Source organism: Lissotriton vulgaris, chromosome 2_1 (assembly GCF_964263255.1).
Source record: "Lissotriton vulgaris chromosome 2_1, aLisVul1.2, whole genome shotgun sequence".
Classification (NCBI taxonomy): domain Eukaryota; kingdom Metazoa; phylum Chordata; class Amphibia; order Caudata; family Salamandridae; genus Lissotriton; species Lissotriton vulgaris.
The window spans coordinates 280,060,078-280,079,604 of record NC_141687.1 but is presented as its reverse complement, the minus strand read 5'-3'; the positions used below and the strand labels follow the sequence as shown (position 1 = coordinate 280,079,604).

The window sequence follows — 19,527 nt, the reverse complement described above, 5'->3', positions numbered from 1 at the left end:
CGGAACAGGTCTAGGCTGGCTGCGAACATGGCGGTGATGGGTGTGGTGGCAGCTGGGAAAAGTGCCAAAAAGGCCGGGGGAGACCTCTTTGTTTGAAGGCAGGAACTTCTGAGTCGTGGTATGCAGCTTCAATATAAGTCCCAGCTTCACCACTTGCAGAACACCCGGCAACTTGGCATTGGTTATTCCAGTTCCATGAAGTTAACTATTGGTTTTCTTTCTGACCCTTTTTCTTCCCTCGGTTCCCTTTGCTTCCTCGTTAGTGGTATTGGTAAGAACTAACATCTTTCCTCCCTCAGCTCTAGCCTTCTGGGTCATCCTACCTCCTGCCCTATTCCTGAAAGTTTTGTCCTGTTTTTCTCCTGCTCCTTTTCAGTTGTCGTCTTTTCCTCCAATCTATTTTTCATGATTTGCTCCATCTTGGGTTCCCTGTTCATCTGTCTGCCTATGGAGAGGCTGTCATCAAGCTTCACAGTATTGCGGTCCACGTTTTCTGGGTATGACTGGTGGTGGCTGGGAGTATTGACATTTCCTGGAGACGCTTTGCTAAATCAGAAAGAGTGGTACTTGTGTTTTCAGCTCTCCATCATTTCCCCAAGATTTTTCCTGCTGTCCTTATATATGCCATAGACATAACACTTAATCTTAGGGAGAGGTGGACCTCTGTACTACATACGACTTAAAGATCAGGCGCATGCAACTATGGGTCAGAGGACAAAAGTGAGGATCGATTTATTGGACATTTAGTTCTGCTGCTATTAAAATCTATTAAACGGGTCTCACAGTCCTATGGGTTATGGGCCTGACATTTCCCTGACCATTAAAAAGCTTACCATTCCTGATGGGAGCAGCTCCCACAGCCGTTATCATTTTTTGGTCCTATTCACCTAGGCTGTCTGGATTACAGGTGTCATGAAATGAGGTTTCAGATTTTATTTTCTCTAATTCTTCCTTTTTCCCCTCCTGTGATCCAGAAGGGCTCCCCGGAGTTTCACCCAGTATTTAATCCGCTAAGCTGTAGCCAGAGTCCGAGGTAGCTCTTGGGAGCCTACAGTCGCCTCCTTTCATTGCTCCTTTCCTTTGGGTATCTGATCTGTAGGGAACCACCTTATCAGGATTGGAAGGGGTCCTGTCAGCAAGCAGTCCGACGCTTTGCATACATGGGGACATATGTCCTGTCATGATCACACACTCTCACTTATAAAGTTTGATAGAAGGTAAGAAGGCTGAGCAGGTTTAGGTTGGCAGAAAACATGGTAGTGCTGGCCTCTTGGGTGGTGGCTGGCTGGAAAGAGCGACAAAGAGGCCAGGAGCAGTACATCGGGGTCTGGAGTGGGGGTGGGCGGAATTTGCATAGTCGTGCTATGCAAAACTCCGCAAAACGGTAAAAAATCTCCTCGAGCATACAGTTCCGCAAACATGCAGAATTGCTTGTTCGACCTGTTCGCATTGCTTTTTTTCCTGTTCACGAATGCTGTTTGCGTTCTTGCGGGAAATATCTCGCAAAAACGCATTTTGAAAGCACGATCAAGCAACAAAAAAAATGGCAATCCCGCGTTCTCCGTGGAACGCGAAGTTACGCAAGCGGAACGGAATTTACAGCCCAGGCCTAGTCTGGAGGCAGAGTTTCTATTTTCTCTTTTTGGCGATGTCGACAACAAAGACCAATGAATTTTCTGTTCAAATGAAAATAATATCTGTCTTCAGAAGACTTAAGTTGGTAACTGTAGCACTCATGTAAGCTTCATTTGAAAGGAGAACTATGGCTGAGGATAATTTTATACACAGGCTAAGATTTGATTGTACCAGCCAGGAATTGTACCTTCTTGGATTTGATTTTATCTACTTCAATGAGCATTTCAACTGTAAGAGTTAAAAATATAAGAAATACAATGATCGCTCCAGTAGCACGACTATATTTCTACTTGTTTCTAAAGCTTTTGTTTTATCTGAGCATTTTGTATTTTGTTTCACCTGTTGGACATTTTAGTCCCTTTTTTTAATGATGTTCATTATTTAATTTACAGAACAATGTGCATGGTTACCGAAAAATGAGAATCCGTTTCCCATTACATCCTTGGAGTTTATTACAGGATTTTCTGTTGCTTAACTCAAAGATTTTGTTTGCATTTAGAAATTGAACTCTCGTGTGAGCTTCTCTATTAAGGACCGAAATGTTGCACTGAACCTAGGGCCAGATGTAGGTAGCCCTTTACCGATCGGTAACGGCCGAAAATACCGATTTTTGGCCCTTACCGATCGGTAAACAGCCATCGAGATGTAGGGAACGAAAAACATAAAGAATCGGAGTGAAAACCGATTCGGAATGAGCACCGAATGGGAAAGAATCCGATACGTACATACCGAAAATCGGACATGTAACGAATCGGAAAAACACCGATTCGGATGCAAAGACCGAATCGGTCCATGTACCGATTCGTTCGTGACACCGAATCGGAAAATCACCGAATCGGTCCATTGACCGAATCGTTAGTGACACTGAATCGGATAATCACCGAATCGGTCCATTGACCGATTCGTTAGTGACACCGAATCGGTAAATCACCGAATCGTTAGTGACACCGAATCGGTAAATCACCGATTCGGTCCATGTACCGATTCGGTAGAAAGACCGATTCGGACATGAGCCGATTCGGAAAACATGCCGATTCGTAGGAATCGCCGATCGGCAAATTCCCCGACTCCGACAGTTGGGGAGATGTAGGGAGGCACAGAAACACCGAAATCGGCTCAAAATCGGTAGAATCCACTCGGTATTTACCATGGATTGCAATCAGGTGGTAACCAATTCCAACCCATATAAACAGTCCCAAAATGCATTGCAACTTGCAGGATGGCAGCTTTCTATGTCATTGCGAGGCGGCTACGGCTACAGCAGGAAGGACAGAGGGAATGGCTAAGAAATGAACAGGTCTACAGACAGAGGATAACCCTGTTCATGCTCACAGAGGCAGAGATACTACAGAGATACAGGCTGGACTCTGACACCATACTTGAGCTCATCAGGGATCTCAAGCCATTCTTGGACCACCACACCCCAAGGGCACACGCCATCCCTGCGCACGTCCAGGTGCTATGCAGCCTACACCTGCTAGCGTCTGGCAGCTATCAAAGTGGTGTAGCAGCAGCAGGAGGGGTGAGCCAGAGCAGCCTGTCAAGGTTCTTCCACACATTCCTTGACGCCATGATAGACAGGATGGACCAATACATCTCTTTCCCTGCAACCCACGCAGAACTGCTACAAACCAAAGCTGACTTCTACCAGATGGCACAATTTCCCCAAATCATCGGTTGCATAGATGGCACGCACATTCCGATTTGCCCACCAGCGGACACCGAATACATATACCGCAATCGCAAGTCTACACACACCATCAACGTGCAGGTGATCTGCAATGCAAAGTGCACCATCACAGACCTGGTAGCAAAATTTCCAGGGAGTACCCATGACTCCTATATTTTCCAACAGAGAGGCATCTATGCACGGCTGATGGCTGGCGAATTTGGAGAAGGATACCTCCTAGGTGAGACACATCATGAGACCCCCATGACACATAGTAGGTAGGTGTAATACATGTATGCATGTGTCTAATGTGACCCCTTTCTCTTCCAGGCGACAGTGCATATGCCCTCCGCTCATTCATACTCACCCCCTACCTCAACCCCTCCACACCCAGCCAAAGGAGGTATAACCGGGCCCACATACGCACAAGGAATGTTGTCGAACGGACCTTTGGCATCTGGAAAAGTAGATTCAGATGCCTGCACAAGAGTGGAGGTGCAAGGCAGTATACCCCCATCACCTGCTGCAAGATCATAGCTGTATGTGCAATGTTACACAACCTTGCGGTAAAGAAGGGCACTGAGGTGGAGTTGTCTGACTACGAGGACCATGACGACGACGAAGCTGTGCCACTGACACAGCCAGCTGGGGTGTGTACGCCAAGTGATGGCAGATACAGACGTGAGGAGATCACTGAGAACTATTTCTGACTGAGTACAGATGCAAAGACAGCCAAATGTTGCTTGGAAAAAACAAATTTTAATAGTGTAGCACCACAGTTACAGCACTGATGTGCTACAAAAAATGGAGTATGGTAAATAAAATAAAGTCCAAGGTACTGGTTGCCTCACCCGCCCTTGCCAGGCTATTTTTTTGCCCGCTTGCCAGACCCACTGGGGTGTCCCTCAGCCCCCTCTGAATGCCCAGCAGCATCAGCAGAGCGCCTGGTGCTCCTCCGTGGCTCAGACGCAGCGCTGGCCGGGCTGCTGCGGCTGCTGCTGTCCCCAGCATCACCCAGGTCCAGGGCCGGATTGGAGGCGGTGTTTGAAATTATCATGGCCTCCATGGCAGTGGTGATCCGGGCCATCCCCCTAGTAAGCTCAGCCGTATGCTGACTAAGGACGGATTCTTGGTTGGCGCTGCGATGGCACAGTTGTGCCGTCGCCGCTGCAAGGCGGCCCATGGCGCGGTTCAGAACCCGGGCATCCCGCCTGCGCACCAGCTCATGCTCCTCCTGTCTGCTTGCTGAGTGGGTGATGGCAGTGGTTAGCCTGCCTAACCCTGCTGCCACCTCCTTGTTCGATTCCACCACGGCCTGGAATCCCTTGACCAACTCTCCCATATGCATGTTGTGCTGCAGGAGCTGGCGTTGGCAGGCCATAGTGGATCTGGCTTGTTGCCTCTGAATTTTCACCATTTGTCCCTCCAGGCCCAGGAATACACTGCCCTCCCGTGCTGGTGCAGCAGTGGTGGTGATGTTACGGCGCCGGGCACTGCTGCTTCCGGCCTGCTGAGTGGGCTGGGGTGCCACTGGTGGGGGGGTGATGCTGGGCGGTCCCTGAGCCCCTGCTCCCGGGACAGGTTGAACAGGTGGCAAGGCCACGGTTGTGGCAGGAGCTGGGGTAGGCGGAATGGTGTCCCTTGTAGGGGAGTTCTCTGGGGAGAACTGCAAGGGGGGTGTGCTGGGCATTACTGGGGAGTGCAGTGTATCGAAGTCAATGACCAGGACTCCCTCCATTCCTAGCCCTGGGGTGTCTCCTTCCTCCTCCTCCTCCTGGCCTGCCTGGCTGGTGCTCGGCCCTGCGACTGCAGTGTCGGACGGTGCTGCTCCCTCTGATGCCACTGTTGTTCCGCCTGATGGGGCCCCTAGGTACAAAGAAGCATTTGTAAACTGAGTGCCGATGTATTACAGTCAGTACAATTATAGCATTCCACATGTCCTTGCATCTTCTTACACTGTGTCACACTGTTTCCTGTCTTGTGATTCTGCACTGCCATATTTAGCTAACTTCTGCTGACTACATGTACCATGATGCTTGTCTCTTGTATGTTGGTGACAGTACAGTGCTGGGGTTTGCCTATGCATTGTGTCTAATGGGGAGGTGTCTGGTAGGGTGTGTCATGATGCGCATGCTTCTTACCTGTAGCTGTGGCTCTCGCAGAGCTGTCCAGGGTCCCGATTCCCAACGACACTCTCCCTCTCAATGGTGCTGGAGACCAGTTCCTCCAGCTCGGTGAGGTTGTGGCGCCGGGTTCCTGCCTCCTCCTGTGACTCCAGCCTGCCTCTGTATCTCGGCCATCTTCCTCTTAGTGAGGCTGCGGATGTCATAGAACCTTTTTTTAAGTTCTTCGACAGACCTGGGGGTGACACCCGCAGCATTCACCTTCTGGGCGATGTCGGCCCAGATTCTCCTCTTGGTGCTGTCTGGCACGTTCAGGGACAGCTTGCCAAACAGCTGGCGGTGCACCCTCACCACCTCCTCGACCAGCACCTGAAGTTCGGTGGTGGTGAACTTGGGCTTCCTCTTCTGGGAGGACTTCTGGCTTTCTGACTGCTCTGCCATGTTCTCCAGTTCAGTTGGCAACCTCCTACTCCCACTGCTGCAAACTGTGAGTGTTGAGCTCAGGCTGGCTCTCCAGAAACTTCTTAATTAGCTGCACCTGCCAGTGTTGCCACTCCCTGTTTGGGTGGGGGAGGGGGAGCCACCTCATTGGCTGAATCGGCTTTTGCCGAATCGGCTTTTACCGAATCGGTAATATCCGAATCGGTAAAAATACCGATTCGGTAAAAGCCGATTCGGTTCCTTCAATGCATTCCTATGGGCTTTTTCGCCATGGGTGTGTTTTCATGGCTACGAATCTAGGATTGCCGAATCGGATTTTACCGATTCGGCTTGTACCGAATCGGTATTCGCCGAATCGGGAATATCCGATTCGGTAAGTTCCGATTCGTTGTTAGCCGATTCGGTACTTTCCGATTCGGACCGAGCCGATTCGGAACGTACCGATGCCGACCGAATCGGTATTCATTCGGTTTTATTTCCCTACATCTCGTTTTCCGATTTCAAAATACCGATTCGGCCCGCCTCGGTATTTTGAAATCGGAAAATCGCGTTTACCTACATCGGGGCCCCAGTGTCTGAATTTCACATTATACAGAAATACATCGAACTTTTTTGGGGTCATTTCTACACAATTTAACACTGTCCTTGGATTAGCAACAGTAGCTATCAGATTGGTCTTCAAAAGCGCTTAGTGTAACAAAAGTGTAATCACATGTATTGTGCCACGCCTGTTGCAGGAGTGCGGTGAAGCATATATGGTTGCAAATTAATGTGACTGTTGATGTGTCTGGCCTTAATTGGTGTTTCTTTTGCACCTCATGTTGTTGCCCTCCAGGTGTATCCGGCACAAGAATGACTGGGGTGCCCTTATTCTGGTGGACGACCGATTCCGAAGCAATCCTAACAAGTATATAACGGGTGAGTCACCTTCTTGTCAAAATCAAACTCAAGCCCTTTTCTCCATGCATGATGCTTTCCCTGAGTTTTTATGTTGGTGACTTTATCATTTTTGTTCAGTGTGCCCTCAGGCCAGGTCAGGTGCCCATGGCCAGGGCTAGGCTGTATCCCAGTTACACCCATACTAGCATTCGGCTGTACATAATAAAGAGCCTGATGGGCCATGTATAGTGGACACTTCAGAGATCTAGTTCAGCTGTGTGTGTTGGACTTATTGTCATTAGTGCTGGTGTTTTGTGGGTGCATTATTCTTTTCGTATTTGCAGGCAATCTGTCGTTTAGGTTTACAGTTGGCATCCTGCCTGTGGTACTCTAGGTGGCAGATGTCTGTGCATACAGCTAGAGCCCTGATTAAGAGCTCATTTGGTTATACACAGCAGGTAACATTTACATTGGATGTTTAAACACAGGACTGGGCCAGTTAGACGGACTCTAGAAGTCTGCCTTGCGACTAACACTTTTCTTAAGCATGTGCCCACTGGGCCAGGGCAAAATTGTATTTATGCCGGTGACATTTTTGAACTTTTACGTTATGCTTGTTACGTGAAATTCCTGAAAATACACTATTACGTCAGTTGCTTTCTTACTACACTATTCGTAGTCAGCATAGCACAGGAGCGGTGGGAACAATGCAAACCATCAAGACGAGTGACTGCTGTTCTTGGCAAATGTGTTTTTTTGGGCTACTGTTTGCATGAAATGCTTCCTTGCATCAAAAATTGATGCAAGTGCATATTTTCTACAACACAGCGCTAAATGATGGATTTACATTTTGTGTAATTTTTCATAATTTTCCTGAAATTTCTTGTCATTACATGAATGTTATACCCCTAGTGCTTACGCATCCAAAATAAATTGTGCGCCTGGGAGAGACACTTTGTGTCAAAAGTAGAGGTTACTTAATCTGTGCTTTGGGTGGGGCCAGATATGTGTGTCATTGTCTGCTTCCCGTCCCCTGTTACTGGTATAAGTATTATAGCACAATACAATGAATGAGCGCATAGGAGACTTGCAAACCATAGCTCTGCATAGCACTCCCATCTCCGTGCACTCCTTTGTATCTGAGGGGGCAAATTAGACAAGTACGGAAAGCATGTTTAGCTCTTGCTGTACAGCAGGAGGTTGGCTTCCTTATGAATAACAACAATTCTGCCATTCTTCTTGTCAGACCCTGAAAAAAACATACTTTATGCAAATATTTTCCTGTGAGAACATGGAAGTGGCAAAGAGTAAATCTAGAATTTAGAGAATTAAAGCTCTGTACTTGAAACCTCCCATCCCCCACTCTAAGGATGCTTCACTGACCTTTATGTTAACAATGCATCAAACTCTAAATCTCCCTTACTCGCGAATGTAGTTATTGAAAATTCCCCCTAAGTCCTTCTTTTTAAAAAAAAATCACTCCCTTAATGCTCACTCTCCTCTGCCAATAATCTACTCCATAAGTCCAAGAATACACAGCAAGGGAGGGTCCTGGTTCACAGGTCAGGGTCCGCACCTGTGGAATGCGCTGCCAATAGTTCTTACACATATGATTTACCTGTTCGCCATTAGAATCAAACACTCATATATGTGTGGCTCTGGCAAATGACCGTGAACTCGTCCATCCTTCATCCAGCACCAAACTCGAAATCAATTGGTGTCACCCCTGACGCACTCCTCTGCTCCAGAGAACACACTGCCAAAAAACCAAGACAGCATGGAGGCAGCCTTCTCTCCTGAAGGAAATAAAACCTGCTTCCTGAAGACTGACTGAAGAACGAGTTAACGCTGTAGTCCTCTTGCGGCTAGATGAAGGCAATGCCCAACACCACCCTGGCTCCTCTGAAAGGAACTCTACATGCAGCAGCAAGACTCATTCAAGGCCTAGAGCGGTTTAGGCATGAACCTCGAAATCTGATGGATCTGCACTGCCCTGTATCACCTCCAAGATAAGGTTCATCACAGACAAGGACACCAAATCCAGCACCCCGCTCTATCACATACAAGGACACCAGAGCCAGCACCCCGCTCTATCGCATACAAGGACACCCGAACCAGCACCCCGCTCTACTTTCGCATACAGGAATACCAGAACCAGCACCTCTCTCTATCGCATACAAGGACACCCGAACCAGCACCCAGCTCTACTGTCGCATACAAGGACACCAGAACCAGCACCCCGCTCTACCGTCGCATGCAAGGACACCTGAACCAGCATCCTGCTCTACCATCACATACAAGGACACCAGAACCGGCACCCCGCTCTACTCTCGCATACAGGGACACTAGAACCAGCACCCCGCTCTACCGGCGCATACAAGAACAACAGAAGCAGCACCCGCTCTACCATCACATACAAGGACACCAGAACCAGCACCCCTCTCTATCACTTACAAGGACACCAGAACCAGCACCCCGCTTTACTGTCACATACATGGACACCAGGATAAGTACCCCGGTCTACCATTACATACAAGGAAACCAGAACCAGCACCCTTCCCTATCATGTACAAGGTCACCAGAACCCTCACCCGCTCTACCGTCGCATACAAGGACACCAGAACCAGCACCCCGCTCTACCTTTGCATACAAGAACGCCAGAAGCAGCACCCCGCTCTACTGTCGCATACAAGGACACCAGAACCAGTACCCCGCTCTACCATCACATACCAGGTCACCAGAACCAGCACCCCGCTCTACCTTTGCATACAAGAACGCCAGAAGCAGCACCCCGCTCTACTGTCGCATACAAGGACACCAGAACCAGTACCCCGCTCTACCATCACATACCAGGTCACCAGAACCAGCACCCCGCTCTACCTTTGCATACAAGTCACCAGAACCAGCACCCCGCTCTATTGTCACATACAAGTACACCAGGATCAGCACCCCGCTCTACCATCACATACAAGGACAAGAGAACCAGCACCCCGCTCTACCTTCGCATACAAAGACACCAGACCAGCACCCCTCTCTACCTCCGCATACAAGGACACCAGAACCAGCGCTCCGCTCTACCGTTGCATACAAAGACACCAGAACCAGCACCCCGCTCCATCACATACGAGGACACCAGAACCAGCACCCCACTCTACCGTCGCATACAAGGACACCAGAACCAGCACCCTGCTCTATTACAAACAAGGACACCCTGCTCTATTACATACAAGGACACCAGAACCAGCACCCCACTTTACTGACACATACAAAGACACCAGAATCAGAACCCCGCTCTACCTTCGCATACAAGGACACCAGAACCAGCACCCGCTCTACCATCGCATACAAGTACACCAGGATCAGCACCCCGCTCTACCATCACATACAAGGACACAAAAAACAGTACCCCTCTCTTATCACTTACAAGGACACCAGAACCAGCACCCTTCTCTACTGTCGCATACAAGGACACCAGAACCAGCACCCTGCTCTAACTTTGCATACAAGGACACCAGAACCAGCACCCCGCTCTACAATCACATACAAGGACACCAGAACCAGCACCCTGCTCTAACTTTGCATACAAGGACACCAGAACCAGCACCCCTCTCTATCACTTACAAGGACACCAGAACCAGCACCCCGCTTTACTGTCACATACATGGACACCAGGATAAGTACCCCGGTCTACCATTACATACAAGGAAACCAGAACCAGCACCCTTCTCTATCATGTACAAGGTCACCAGAACCCTCACCCGCTCTACCGCCGCATACAAGGACACCAGAACCAGCACCCCGCTCTACCTTTGCATACAAGAACGCCAGAAGCAGCACCCCGCTCTACTGTCGCATACAAGGACACCAGAACCAGTACCCCGCTCTACCATCACATACCAGGTCACCAGAACCAGCACCCCGCTCTACCTTTGCATACAAGTCACCAGAACCAGCACCCCGCTCTATTGTCACATACAAGTACACCAGGATCAGCACCCCGCTCTACCATCACATACAAGGACAAGAGAACCAGCACCCCGCTCTACCTTCGCATACAAAGACACCAGACCAGCACCCCTCTCTACCTCCGCATACAAGGACACCAGAACCAGCGCTCCGCTCTACCGTTGCATACAAAGTCACCAGAACCAGCACCCTGCTCCATCACATACGAGGACACCAGAACCAGCACCCCACTCTACCGTCGCATACAAGGACACCAGAACCAGCACCCTGCTCTATTACAAACAAGGACACCCTGCTCTATTACATACAAGGACACCAGAACCAGCACCCCACTTTACTGACACATACAAAGACACCAGAATCAGAACCCCGCTCTACCTTCGCATACAAGGACACCAGAACCAGCACCCGCTCTACCATCGCATACAAGTACACCAGGATCAGCACCCCGCTCTACCATCACATACAAGGACACAAAAAACAGTACCCCTCTCTTATCACTTACAAGGACACCAGAACCAGCACCCTTCTCTACTGTCGCATACAAGGACACCAGAACCAGCACCCTGCTCTAACTTTGCATACAAGGACACCAGAACCAGCACCCCGCTCTACAATCACATACAAGGACACCAGAACCAGCACCCTGCTCTAACTTTGCATACAAGGACACCAGAACCAGCACCCCTCTCTATCACTTACAAGGACACCAGAACCAGCACCCCGCTTTACTGTCACATACATGGACACCAGGATAAGTACCCCGGTCTACCATTACATACAAGGAAACCAGAACCAGCACCCTTCTCTATCATGTACAAGGTCACCAGAACCCTCACCCGCTCTACCGTCGCATACAAGGACACCAGAACCAGCACCCCGCTCTACCTTTGCATACAAGAACGCCAGAAGCAGCACCCCGCTCTACTGTCGCATACAAGGACACCAGAACCAGTACCCCGCTCTACCATCACATACCAGGTCACCAGAACCAGCACCCCGCTCTACCTTTGCATACAAGTCACCAGAACCAGCACCGCGCTCTATTGTCACATACAAGTACACCAGGATCAGCACCCCGCTCTACCATCACATACAAGGACAAGAGAACCAGCACCCCGCTCTACCTTCGCATACAAAGACACCAGACCAGCACCCCTCTCTACCTCCGCATACAAGGACACCAGAACCAGCGCTCCGCTCTACCGTTGCATACAAAGACACCAGAACCAGCACCCCGCTCCATCACATACGAGGACACCAGAACCAGCACCCCACTCTACCGTCGCATACAAGGACACCAGAACCAGCACCCTGCTCTATTACAAACAAGGACACCCTGCTCTATTACATACAAGGCACCAGAACCAGCACCCCACTTTACTGACACATACAAAGACACCAGAATCAGAACCCCGCTCTACCTTCGCATACAAGGACACCAGAACCAGCACCCGCTCTACCATCGCATACAAGTACACCAGGATCAGCACCCCGCTCTACCATCACATACAAGGACACAAAAAACAGTACCCCTCTCTTGTCACTTACAAGGACACCAGAACCAGCACCCTTCTCTACTGTCGCATACAAGGACACCAGAACCAGCACCCTGCTCTAACTTTGCATACAAGGACACCAGAACCAGCACCCCGCTCTACAATCACATACAAGGACACCAGAACCAGCACCCTGCTCTAACTTTGCATACAAGGACACCAGAACCAGCACCCCGCTCTACAATCACATACAAGGACACCAGAACCAGCACCCTGCTCTAACTTTGCATACAAGGACACCAGAACCAGCACCCCGCTCTACAATCACATACAAGGACACCAGAACCAGCACCCCGCTCTACAATCACATACAAGGACACCCAAACCAGCACCCAGCTCTACCGTCGCATACAAACACACCAGAACCAGCACCCCGCTCTACCATCGCATACAAGGACACCAGAACCAGCACCCCGATCTACCATCACATACAAGGACACCAGAACCAGCACCCCGCTCTACCTTTGCATACAAGAACGTCAGAAGCAGCACCCCGCTCTACTGTCGCATACAAGGACACCAGAACCAGTACCCTGCTCTACCATCACATACCAGGTCACCAGAACCAGCACCCCGCTCTACCTTTGCATACAAGTCACCAGAACCAGCACCCCGCTCTATTGTCACATACAAGTACACCAGGATCAGCACCCCGCTCTACCATCACATACAAGGACAAGAGAACCAGCACCCCGCTCTACCTTCGCATACAAGGACACCAGACCAGCACCCCTCTCTACCTCCGCATACAAGACACCAGAACCAGCGCTCCGCTCTACCGTTGCATACAAAGACACCAGAACCAGCACCACGCTCCATCACATACAAGGACACCAGAACCAGCACCCCGCTCTACCATCACATACAAGGACACCAGAACCAGCACCCTGCTCTAACTTTGCATACAAGGACACCAGAACCAGCACCCCGCTCTACAATCACATACAAGGACACCAGAACCAGCACCCTGCTCTAACTTTGCATTCAAGGACACCAGAACCAGCACCCCGCTCTACCATCACATACAAGGACACCAGTGTCAGCACCCCTCTGTAGCGCATACAAGGACACCCAAACCAGCACCCAGCTCTACCGTCGCATACAAAGACACCAGAACCAGCACCCCGCTCTACCGTCGCATACAAGGACACCAGATCCAGCACTCCGCTCTATCGTCGCATACAAGGACACCTGAACCAGCACCCCGCTCTAACGTCGCATACAAGGACACCTGAACCAGCACCCCGCCCTACCATCACATACAAGGACACCAGCACCTGCTCTAACTTTGCATTCAAGGACACCAGAACCAGCACCCCTCTCTACCATCACATACAAGAGCACCAGAACCAGCAGCCCGCTCTACCTTTGCATACAAGGACACCAGAACCAGCACACCGCTCTACCTTTGTATACAAGGACACTAGGAACAGCACCCCGCTCTATTGTCACATACAAGTACACCAGGATCAGCACCCCGCTCTATTGTCCTATACAAGGACACTAGAATCAGCACCCCTCTCGACCATCTCATACAAGGACAAGAGAACCAGCACCCCGTTCTACCTTCACATCCAAGGACACCAGAACCAGCACCCGCTCTATCTTCAGAAATAATAACTAGCTCACGAGATGCCTGGGCATCACCAGATCGTAAACCCAAAACTACAAACGCCCTTCTTGAACTATGCTCCCAAGGGTCTGAAACGCCATCTCCATCAACATTAGAACTCACAGCCCTTCTGTAGCTGCAGCCGAAGATCCACCTCTTTAGGGAATACTGTCTTTCCACAATATAGGACTCATCACCCACGAGCGTCCTTCTGCATTGTAAACAAGCCTCAATTGTAACTTAAACACCCACCTTTGTCCATCACTGTTTTGCTACGGAGCGAGGTTTGCACTTAAAATTCCTTTACATACCATGTACTCCATCCATATCGTTAAGTTCACGTGTAGCTTTTAAAGCAACCCGCCAGATCAGCATTCTTCATAATGCTCTGACAGAGTGCGATCATTTGTAAGCGATACAAGGCCGTCCGCTGGCAGGCCGTGAGATTTAGGAAAAGGCCTGGCACTTTCAGAAACAAAATGGTTGCTTTGGTGCTGACCATTATATTGTCTTTACATTATATGGCACTTCAACCCGCAGAGGAGGTGCCGAAGCCCATTCGTGAACGGGGCAAGAAGCTACTTCATGTGAGTGTTTTGGAAGGAAGAAAATGATTGTCACTTGGTATACATGGGTAATGGATGTGTATGAGGCCCAGCCGTCTTTATTCACTCCATACAAATGAGTGTAAGAAAAAAGTGCGAGAATAGATCTGGTGGTGAAATTACTTTATTATTCAGCAAGTCATATTTGAATGTTTCCTATAGCTCTGAAGTTCTAAGAAGCTGAATAATCAAAAGACATAATCAGTATCATATTTATTTATGATTATACCGAATTTTAACTGTATGGACCCTCCACGCGCACACTGCAGGCACTGGGCAGCCAGTACTTTTTAGTAGAGTACACACCCTCTCCCAGTGTTACCTCAATACTGAAAGATATGTTTGATGCGTGCGTCTTTGTACTGTAACTAAAAATGACCGGAAAAAAACAAAAACATTTTAAATCAGGTTGATGCGGTTCTAGAGCATGGGAACTCACAAACTTTCTCTCAGGGGCCAAATTTAAAGTGTGGTTTGTTGCCGAGGGCTGCATCGCAAATAAGGAATCGCAAATGACAACGTTGATCAGTCCTTAGTGTTTTTGCAGAGTTTTTTCACTGTCAGCTGTGTACAGCATTCTCCCCAATGCACAAACGGATGGAATTTAATGATAAAGTTTACATTTCAATCCAGTCTGTCACTTCACAGTTTTTAAACTGAGAATGTTTGCACTAATCCCGCTCCCCAAATGCCCCCACCCGCGCCCCGTAGCTTTTTATCTGATTGTTGTGGCCTGCTGTGAGAGACTAAAGCTCCCGTCCCCTGCCTAAGACATGCTAATTGTGCTGCTTACCTCCTGAGGCCTGGGATGGGGGGAGATGCTCCATGCTGTGCCTCCTCTGCCGGCCCATTGTCATTCTGCCCATGGCAATGAACCGGCCTCACTCTGTGACCTGCTGAGAGTCACACTCGGCGCTGTAGCAGCCTTTCAGGTAGGAAAATCGGCCCAGGTATGTGGGCCCATCCTCTAGAACCAGGCCTGAATCCGGGGGGGGCAAGCGCCCCCTCTTGCCCCCCCTGCGGACGCCCATGAGAGTAGTAAATATATGCTTGGGAACAACTGCAGTAAGATCAAAGCCTGCTTGACAGCGCATCATAATATTGTATTGTTCTTGTTGGCCAAACAATCAATCAATCTACTTGTAAAGCGCGCTACCTACCTGTGAGGGTCTCAAGGCGCTGGGGGGAGGGGGTGCCGCTACTGCTCGAAGAGCCAGGTCTTGAGGAGTCTTCTGAAGGCGAGTAGGTCTTGGGTCTGCCGTAGGTGGGTAGGGAGTGTGTTCCAGGTCTTGGCGGCGAGGTAGGAGAAGGGTCTGCGACCGGAGGTTGTTCGTTGGATGCAGGGGACAGCGGCGAGGGCGGAGCTGGCGGGTGGGGGTGTAGAAGCTGAGTCTGCTGTTCAGGTAGGCTGGTCCGGCGTTGTGAAGTGCTTTGTGTGCGTGGGTGAGGAGCTTGAAGGTGATCCTTTTGTCGACAGGAAGCCAGTGTAGGTCTCTCATGTGGGGGGTGATGTGGCTGCAGCAGAGGACGTTGACGATCAGTCGGGCAGAGGCGTTTTGGATGCGTTGTAGTCGTTGTAGGTGTTTTGCTGGGATTCCTGCGTAGAGTGCGTTGCCCCATGTCACTGTTCTTTTTTGGGTCGGGATCCACTTGTAGATCCTGCGTAGCATGCGGAGGGTATTGTGGCATGAGGAGGAGACGGCGTTGACCTGTTTAGACATGGAGAGGGAGGAGTTGAGGATGAATCCTAGGTTGCGTGAGTGGTCGGTGGGTGTCGGTGCTGTTCCCAGTGTGGTAGGCCACCAGGAGTCGTCCCAGGCTGAGGGGGTGGGTCCGAGGATGAGAACCTCCTTCTTGTCCGAGTTCAGCTTCAGGCGGCTGTTCTTCATCCAGTCGGCGACGGCCTTCATTCCCTCGTGGAGGTTGGTTTTCGCAGTGTGTGGATCCCTGGTGAGGGAGAGGATGAGCTGGGTGTCGTCGGCATAGGAGATGATGTTGAGGTCGTGTTGGCGTGCCACTTGTGCAAGGGGGGCCATGTAGACGTTGAACAGTGTCGGGCTGATCCCTGGGGGACACCGCAGATGATGTCGGTGGCCTCGGAAGGGCGGGAGGCAGACGCTCTGGGTTCTGCCATGAAGGAAGGACGTGGTCCAGTCGAGGGCCTTCTCTTGGATTCCAGCTTCTAGGAGGCGTGTTTTTAGCATGCGATGGCAGACCGTGTTCAAGGCGGCTGACGGGTCCAGGAGGATGAGGGCTGATGTTTCGCCGTTGTCTAGTTGTCGTCTGATGTCGTCTGTGGCGGCGATGAGGACCGTCTTGGTGCTGTCGTTGCGTCTGAATCCAGACTAGGATGGGTCCAGGATGTTGTTGTCTTCGAGGTGGCAGGTCAGTTGCATGTTGACGATTTTCTTGACGACCTTCGCTGGGAACGGGAGCAGGGAGATGGGCCGGAAGTTCTTGAAGTCCTTGGGGTCCACCTTGGCTTCTTGAGGAGGGTGTTGATTTTGGCGTGCTTCCGGCTTTCCGGGAATGTCGCTGTTTCGAAGGAGATGTTGATGACCTTCCGTAGTTTGGGTGCGATGGTAGCGTCTGCTTTGTTGAATACGTGGTGTGGGCATGGGTTTGACGGAGATCCTGAGTGGATGGAGTTCATGACCTCGCGTGTCTCGTCGTCGTTGACGTTAGCCCAGGAGGTCAGTCGATTGGCGCTGGTGGTGTTCACAGGGGAGGTGGGGTCTGGCGTAGTCGGGGAGATCTTGGTGTTGAAGCTGTCGTGAGTCGCACAGTTCTTGTGAGGTGGTATGTCGTTGGCGCTGGGGTTGAAGAGTTCATTTATGTGCTAAAGAGCTCTTTACTGTTGTGTGTGTTGTTATCCAGGCGGTCTTTGAAGGAGGATCTCTTGGCTAATCTGATGAGGTGGTGATGTCTGCGAGTGGCGTCCTTGTGGGCTGCGTGGCTGTCCGGACTGCGTTCGTGGAGTCATATCTTCTCCAGTTTCCGGCAGGCGCGTTTGAAGGTCTGCAGCTCGTCGGTGAACCAGTTGGCTCTTTTGCTGACATGGTTGTTAAAGGGTTTCTTGAGCGGGGCGAGGGTGTTGGCGCAGTCGTTGATCCACTGTCTGAGGTTGCGTGCTGCTGCGTCTGGGTTGGTGGGGTCGGTTGGTGGGTTCTGGGCGAGGGAGATGATCAGCTGGTCTTCGGTGATTTTGCTCCAGCAGCGGCGAGGCAGCTGTTGGGTGCGGTGGTACGTGGCTGGTTTGTTGAAGGTGAAATGGATGCAGCGGTGGTCGGTCCAGTGGAGTTTGGTGGTGTGATTGAAGGCGACGTGGGTGCCTGTGGAGAAGACAGGGTCCAGTATGAGACCGGCGGCGGCGGTGTGTGCTGTGACGAGTTGACTGAGGCCAAGGTTGGCGAGGTTGTCAATCAGGGTGGCGGATTTGGCGTTGTTGTTGTTCTTGAGGTGGAAATTCAGGTCCCCGAGGAGGATGCAGTCCGTGGAAGCGAGTGCGTGGGTGCTGGCGAAGTCGGCGATTGAGTCGCTGAACTGAGCTCAGGGCCCGGGTGGTCTGTAGATGAGTGTTCCTCTGAGGGTGGTGTTGGGGTCGGTGTGAATCCGGAAGTGCAGATGTTCGGCGGTGTTGAGGGTGTCGTCTGCGTGGGTGGCGACCTGGAGGGTGGACTTGTGAACAATGGCTATTCCTCCTCCGGTTCCATTGGCGCGACCCCTGCGGGTGATCTTGTAGCCGTCCAGGATGGCTATGGCGATGTCAGGCGCCGAGGTGTCGTTTCACCAGGTCTCGGTCAGGAAGGCCACGTCTGGGGCGGAGGTGTCGGGCAGATCCCAGAGCTCGACAGTGTATTTCCGTGCGGAGCGGGTGTTGAGGAGTATGCAGCGGAGGTGGTTGGGTCTCGTCTTTGGAGTTTTGTGGTTCTGTCGCAGGTGAAGCTGCAGGTGTGGCAGGAGAAAGGTCCGTGAGTCCGTTTCGGGGCGGCTTGGAAGCAGGTGTGGTTTTGGCCGGAGTTGAGTGCGTGGAGGGTGCTGGCGTCGTATCAGACTCTGGTGTTGTGGCGGTCGCGGGATCCAGGGGTTCTGGCGCTTGCCTTTGGCGCGACAGTGGCGCGGCCGCGCAGCAGCAGCCATATAAACGGGAGGTGGGAGGGAGGAGCAGCTGGGAAAGGGGAGAATGGCGAATGGGAGCGAGGGGGGCGGGGATGCAGCGGCTGGTGATCGGAGGGCAGGGGCGGCGAGGGGAACAAGGCACAAGGGTCCTACACTACAACAATACTAGCAAACAGGCAGTAAAAGACAAAGACAGCACAAGGGTACTTCAGTACAACGATACTCGCAACAGGCAGTGCAGAAACAAGAACAGCACACAGGCAGGTGACAGGCAACAGAACCGGCGACAGGGACCGGTGAGCAGAGAGGAGACCTATCCACTTGCAGCAATCAGCTGGGAGATGCCACGGGCGCAGTCGGGTGGACCTGCGTGGCGTGGGGAGCGGCTGCCCTGGGAACAGGCCATGTACTCTACAGCGGCTCCTGCCTGTGACTGACTTCAGTAATTTTTGCTGCAAGCAGAGGGTATTTTCCCTTAAAAATGGCAGGCTAAAAATGATTTATGTATTTTGCAAGCTTGTTATATTTTTTAGGGATTAGCTAAATGAAGGGCATGGTATGTGACAATAGGACATGACGCTTTCAAGTGGCTGACAGGTTCTCAGTGCTAGAACAGGAAGACACCAGAAGTTGAATTCCGCCACCACATGGGACCAAATTGTGTGACACTAGACACACACCTTTAGGAAAATGTTGAATCCAGCATTGAAAGCAGATTCCGGAAACGCCGTAAAACTGAGATTTTAAGACTGTTCTTAGAATACATTACAGACTTGGTGCGAGTGAGCGAGGAGGACCGGATATGAAACGTGCTTCACATTCATGCCAACTCCTACTGCCCGACATTAAGTGGACTTTTAATTCGTACTGTATAGTGCTATGAAGTAAACTTGAGTAGACTTGCAGCGCTATATAAATC

The 19,527-nt window shown here is 50.8% G+C and overlaps 1 protein-coding gene across 1 annotated transcript in view; it reads left to right on the top strand.

Annotated features, from left to right (window-relative positions):
- The window catches only part of BRIP1 (BRCA1 interacting DNA helicase 1), a 1,426,214-nt gene that overhangs the window by 1,393,720 nt on the left and 12,967 nt on the right, over positions 1-19,527 (top strand). Inside the window, exon 18 of the mRNA XM_086954933.1 lies at positions 6,704-6,786. Coding sequence (XP_086811059.1) covers positions 6,704-6,786 — 83 coding nt within the window. The remainder of the gene's footprint in view (positions 1-6,703; positions 6,787-19,527) is intronic.